A 6,355-nucleotide genomic window follows, 5' to 3' on the forward strand; every position below is an offset into this window, starting at 1 on the left:
CTGCAAGAGAGAGCAGCTTGAATGGGACGAGGGGACTCCGCAGGACAGCACCTGGCTCCAGGGGAGATGGACCAGCAAGTGCAACTGCCCACAGTGCATCGCATGCTTGTATTTAATAAAGCAAAACACAGGCTCCCCAGGGCATCCTAGCTTGCAGCCTGCATCAAGGTTTGCTGGGAGTGACCAGCCAGCTTCCAGCCCTCCCCAAACCAACTTCCCCTAGCCCTAAAAAGATACCACAGCAGCCTGGAGCTGGAGGATGGATCTCTGCTGGCCTATACACGGGGGTAGGTTTTGCAGCAGGGCTTTTGTCTGTGTTGCACAGGAGGTGGCTTGCACAGCCTGGTTGGCCCCTGCAGCACTGGGTGTTTGAGAAATCTGGAGGTATGGACTACAACCATGCCAGCTATGGACTGTTATAGGGCTGTTCTGCTTCCACATCAAAGTCAGCTCCCAAATGCAGGCAGGGAGTAGAAGGGAGAGCAGTAGAAGCAGAAAACTTCCCCAAGCACCAGCAACTCACCTTGTTTCTAATCAAAATCAAGATGCTGTATATGGTCCCAATAAGAGCTGCAAGAGGGAGAGGAGGGGATGCATCCATTAACAACAGCCTTGCATCCATGCATTGGTGCCAATAAGGCCTCCTGCTTTCAGACCTACCCAGAACGGCAAGGAAGAGAACAAACTTCATAGCATCCTTGTAGAACTTGAAACTCAGGGGCTTGGGATAGAGGATGGAGCTGATCAGGTCCCCTTTCGCTGTGCAGAAGCCTAGGGAAGACAAGGGGCAGGGGCTTATCATGGAGGCTGCTGGCACGGTGGCGCCTAAAAAAATCATGCATGGCTCATTTTTCCCCAAGCACCTGAATCCTTAACTGCTGAGAAAAAATGAAACCTGGGCACTTCAAGATGACTAGTACTGTAGGTGTCTTGTGGTTCCCTCTTTCTCCTAATGGTGTCAGGGCAGTGGGCCACACTGGAGAGATGTCACACGGTGCGGGGTTAGTGCCTACACCTCCATGTACACCTGCCCCATGGCCTACGTCCAATTCATAATTCCTGTCTCTGCACATGCTGGCTTGAGACCCGCTAGAGCTGAGCTACACAACAATACTGAGACCATGACCAAGATCGCTCTCTGAGAAAGGGAGCACCCATGGGAGTGTGTGTGTGTGTCCGTGTGTGCATGCATGCATGCGTGTACCTACATGTATGCAACCAGAATTGCTAGTAATCCTACCCCAAGCCATTTAAAGCCTGCCCACAATGCCTCAGCTCCTAAGACTAGAAGTGAGCCTACTTTTCCCCAACACCAGCCTTCCCTGCTTAAAATGCCACCTATCCATTCAGACAGGATGATTTTTCTCCCTTCAGCAGGCCCTTGATGTTCTCCAGTTGTGGTTTTTTGGGGTGGGAACCCCCTCTCCAGCACCTGCGGAGCCCCTCTGTGATTCTCCTTGCCTGGATGCCACAAAGCAGAACGGGTTTGTTCGCAGCATCCAAGGGCGAGGACAGAAGAGGGCTCCTGGCCATCAGAGCAGAGAGATACTAGAACAGCCGCCCAGCGGGAGCCGGGAGGGGAAACCTAACCAGGTTGAAGATGGAGCTTGATAAAATTATGAACCAGCTTCTGTAACGTAGCTGCCTGCTGGCGGGGACCCGGATCCGACGTCCCGGGAGGTCCTTGCACGCTGTAGGCGCTGTTTGGGCAGTGTGACTGTTGGGTGGTGGGGCGAGCACAGCTGGGACAGCCCGTGGATTGGTGGTTACCTGTGCGGGTCACCACAGCCAGGACGTCCTGGCCCACGTAGGACTTGGCTTGAAGCACCTGCGTCCCACAGAAGAGCGTGTGCCGTTTGTGCTCTTCAGGGGAGTAGATCAGGTTGATGGCTTGAGGCCCATCTGGTAAAGGGGTCTTCATCACCGGGACGCTCTCCCCTGCAGAAAACACCCAGATGGTGATAGAGGCCACGAAGGGAGACTCATCCCGACATGGCAACCAGCGCTTCTCCATTGCCTTTGTGTGCATGGTGCAGAGAGCTGGGATCTTCTGGGATCTGCTGCCCGCCCACCCAGAATCTCAGCACCCGCCCTCTTCACGAGCTCCCTGTCCCTGGCTGCAAGGATGCAGCCTTTTGGTCCAGAGAGCTGGGCATGCCTTCCCCCCCATTGCAATGCCCCGCGGTGCTCACCTGTCAGCATGCTCTCGTTGACCATGCACTCGCCAGTGAGCAGCGCGGCATCGCAGGGGACGAGAAGCCCGTCGCAGGGGAGACTAATGCAGTCACCAGGCACCAGGTCCTCCGAGCTCACCATCGCTTCCCCTGCAAGAGCAAGCGTGGCGCCATCAGGACCCCCCCTCAGTGCAGCCCTCGTCACCGTGGAGTTAAATGCCACTGTTCCCATTCACTAAAACACAAGACTTCAGTGCCAGCTCAACATCTCCCAAAGAAATGACATGTTCTGGAGGGGCACCGATCTGCACGTGGGCAAAAGATGCGCCTGACCCCCACCCCTTCCTAAGGGGAAGCGTGCCAGCATCCCAAGAGCCATGCTACTTAGGAAGAAAGCCCTCTGCGACCCGGCCTCCAACTTTCCCCTGCTGCCCTTTAATCAGTGGAACTTAATTACCAAATTAAAAGTCCACGGTTAAAGGCAAATCCCTACAAAAGGCTTTGCTTTGCCTGGGATCAAGGCTTAAATTGGAGCTAGCTGTAATTACCGCTTGAACGGCTTCCAATTACGTGCTGGGGCGCATTGAATCCGTGCGCTCCGAGGGTCTGTGCCATTATGGTGGATAACATCAAGCACCTGGCTGGTAGATGCATGCACAGCGGGAGGCGATACCCCATGCGGGGGAGAGAGCAAACCCCTCAGTCTCTGCCAGTGAATCAAGAACCTTTCAGAGATCAGATCTAAAGAGACAAGCCAGCGGGGGAGAGGGGGGCGAAATCCCTTCTGTAAATCCCATGTCATTTTTAACCTTTTAACTCTAATCCGGTGATTGTAGGGTGGTGGACCCCAGGCAAACACCTGCTAAAATGGAGAAGAGGGCAGCCTTTTATCTACTGAATACATTTAACTTTAACTAATAAGGGGACTTATAAGAGCTCTGGGGCAAGGCCGCAGCCTGATGGAGAACAATGAACACGTATCTGAGGTTTCTGCAGCGCTCCGTACATCGTGCCTTCAAAAAAAAGGGGCTAAACTACCTGCCTGTGTGAACATGCTCTGTTAGGGGCAGCGGTAGGACCGGGGTTTCTATTCCTGGCTCTGCCACCGATTTGCTTGGTGGCTCTGGGCACATCACTTCACCTCTGTTTTTTATATTGGAGACAGGGCTGCCCTCCTTCGTATGGTGCTGCAACAGCAACTAAAAGACCCTGCGAGACCTTCCCCCCATGCACTCTGCTCATCTGCCTAAGGGCTGATTAGCAAGAGACACAAGAGCCCCTGCCTTGGCAGCGGGCACAGCAAAGCTGCAGTCTCTGCCCAGCACTCACCTCCGCTGGGGCGGCGGACTCTCACGCTGATCGCCATCTTCACCATGTTCTGCAGGGTCTTGCTTTGCTGCAAGCAAGCAGACGGGTGGATAAACCAGCAAGCACCAGAGGGCTTTAAAAGGCACCGGCCTAAGATTGAACTTCCTAAGGTGGTTCCTGGATTTTAAGGCTGGAACAAGCCGTGCCAGTCCCCTCGGTGGACCTCCTGCATCACGTGAGCTTGGAGACCTTCCTCGACCCCAGAGAGTCCTGGCCCAAAACCAGCGCTTCTGGGAGAGCAGGGCTTTGAGAAGGACACGTAGCCATGGCAGATACCCCAAGCAATAGAGAAATCATTAGAAAGGTAGAGCTGGAAGGGGTCTCAAGAAGTCATCTAGTCCAACCTCCTGCCCGAGGCAGGAAAGGTCTCGTGTCCCATATGGGGATCGAACCTGCGACCTTGGCAGAAGCTACTGAAGAGCTGGCTCAGCCATTACTCCTTCCTCTTTCCATGCCTGCCCCTACATACACACACACACACATACTCCCTCCCCTCCCCATATACTCATACATCCCCACTCCCTCCCTTTCACAAAAGGGATGGAGGATACCTGCAGGATGGAGCAGACCGGCAGCATCCACCCACCCTCTGCTTGCCAGTCCTGGCTATTTTGCAGGCAGATCAGGGGACCGGTGAATCCAGTCTACTTCTCCCACCCCCTTGCCCCACTGAGCTACAGTTTGAAATGCGAGACCTTCACTTAGTGCCATGCTGATAGCTCCCGGTCCCCCCGCCGGTGTGGGGAAACCACTTGGAAAAACGCCTGCTATGTGCAAAGACTCAGACACAAGCCTGCCCCTTGCAAACAGGACACGGAGGGATGGAGGCTGCTTCTGGAGAGCCCGCAACACCAGGACAAGCCTGTTCTTCCCAGCTGCAGATCTGCAGTGTCAGATTGGGAGGCCTTCCAGATTTTACACCTCCCCCCCAGCACAGCCCTGCACCCACCTTTCGGGTCTCATAGAGAGAAAGCCCAATGGAGATGGCAGAGATGACGAATATGCAGGCAGCGTAGTAGTAATACGTGTCGCAGATCCACAGCACGATGCTGAAAATCTGGAAGATGTAGAAGGGATTCAGCACCTGGGGTGGAGGGGAAAAAAAAGCAGGTGTCATTGAGGACATTGCTCATCCACCGGTGCCTGAGACTTGCAGGGGTGGTGGGAAAGCCAGGGAGCTACTCCTAGCCCCTGGCTCACCGATGCGGAGCTCGTTCCCCCTCTCCTGCCACTTGCTGGAGGAGCTCCAGATGCTGCCGCCCTTGCCCATCCTGCGTCCAGCTCTGCCCTCCATCACCCAGCCGCCTTGGATCTAACTTCTCCCCCTTGCCCTATCCTCCCACAATCGCCGCCGGGTTTGTCCAAGTTGCCTCAGCTGAAGGCTGCTGCTTCTTGCTGTGCTGATCTCAGGGGAGGAAACAGCTGGGACAAGACTCAATATTACTAAAGCAATGGACACACATCCCAGTCTCAGACCTATTTCAACTGTATCAGCCCTATCAATGGCTCAACAGCCCTGGCCCTGAATGGTGAAGATACTGGAGGGCCAACAGCTCGTCCTTCTGACATTCACATTACATGCCATCGCACGAGTGCTGCACTTCGAGGCCCCACCTGAGATCTGGTGTGCTACGAGGGTGCAGTGAAGAACAGTGTTTATAAGCTCTTTGGGGCCAAGCCAAGGCACACAGAAGGAAGGAGGGACCAAAGGGCGGTATCTCGCCCCACGTCACACAGCGGCAGGGCTGAGAAGAGACTCAAAGTCACGTCTCCTGTTGCCTACGAGGTCCCTCTTCCTGGGGACATACTTAGCAGAGCTTAAAGTCCTGCCTGGTTCTCCCAGACTTAGCTGAGCCCTGTTCTTGCCAAGTCTGGAGAAACAGGAGGGCAGCAGGCGAGCCACTTGGCAGAGCTGTACCTCATCCACCAGCAGCCGGAGGTAGGATTTGACCGGCACGTCGATTAGGTTCGGCCCGTAGATCTTTCTCCTGAGGAGGAAACAGAGCAGAAGCCAGAAGACCGAGGTCAGGATGCTGCGTTCCAGGCTTCCTTCTTGAACAGCCCGACGCAGTGCCCAGACCTCAGCAGGAGACTGACAGGTAAAAGCAGGGCCCGGCATAGGCGCTGCCATCCCAGAACCCACCGGCTCCCTGAAAAGGCCTCAGCTGCTGCTGCTACGCAGGTCCCCGAGCCAGCGTGCACCTACTTTGTGTTGTGATCTTGCTGCGTGAGCCCAGCCTGGGAGAGACGGATGTCTGCGCAGGTCCAGCCCTCATCCAAGATGCTGAAAAACACACGCACAAGAAAAAGACATCCAGGTGAGCAACGCTCTGGCTAGTATCTCAAGTGGCCTTCACCACAAAGGGCAGGGCTGATGCAAAAGTGATACGTTTATCCTTGTCCTTTCTGAAGCATCCAAATAATGCAACGTGGTGTCGTTGCACGCTGCTCATCAGTTATACGAAGGCTGTTTGAACTGTCAAGCCCCTTGCTGTGAGATCTAATAGGCACGTATACAATAGTGCATCATGTACTCAAGTGGTGCATGTACTGCTGTACGTAGACACACACACAGATGCAAATTCTTAATGGACTTCCATGTGGACTTCCACATGAGTGCAACACCAAAATAGTGCCCATTCACATCGAGCCATTGATGTGACCCAGCGGATGCGCAGGTAATTGGGGCTGAAGTTAATTGCTCAAGACGAGCGAGTCGTTGAGATTGCAAGATCCAATAGATTCATAGATGTTAGGGTCGGAAGGGACCTCAATAGATCATCGAGTCCGACCCCCTGCATAGACAGGAAAGA

General features: G+C 54.4%; 1 protein-coding gene across 7 annotated transcripts in view; it reads right to left on the minus strand.

The window, feature by feature from the left end:
- ATP13A2 (ATPase cation transporting 13A2) overlaps window positions 1–6,355 on the minus strand; it is a 37,375-nt gene that overhangs the window by 10,783 nt on the left and 20,237 nt on the right. For all 7 annotated transcript variants that reach the window (XM_025203687.1, XM_014519752.2, XM_025203689.1 and 4 more), the window contains exons 7-14: window positions 5,749–5,826; window positions 5,461–5,530; window positions 4,492–4,626; window positions 3,504–3,570; window positions 2,193–2,324; window positions 1,771–1,938; window positions 661–771; window positions 524–570 (exon numbers count right to left, since the gene is read on the minus strand). In XM_025203687.1, the coding sequence (XP_025059472.1) occupies window positions 524–570; window positions 661–771; window positions 1,771–1,938; window positions 2,193–2,324; window positions 3,504–3,570; window positions 4,492–4,626; window positions 5,461–5,530; window positions 5,749–5,826 (808 nt within the window). The remainder of the gene's footprint in view (window positions 1–523; window positions 571–660; window positions 772–1,770; window positions 1,939–2,192; window positions 2,325–3,503; window positions 3,571–4,491; window positions 4,627–5,460; window positions 5,531–5,748; window positions 5,827–6,355) is intronic.

Source organism: Alligator sinensis, unplaced genomic scaffold (assembly GCF_000455745.1).
Source record: "Alligator sinensis unplaced genomic scaffold, ASM45574v1 scaffold512_1, whole genome shotgun sequence".
Taxonomy (NCBI): Eukaryota; Metazoa; Chordata; order Crocodylia; family Alligatoridae; genus Alligator; species Alligator sinensis.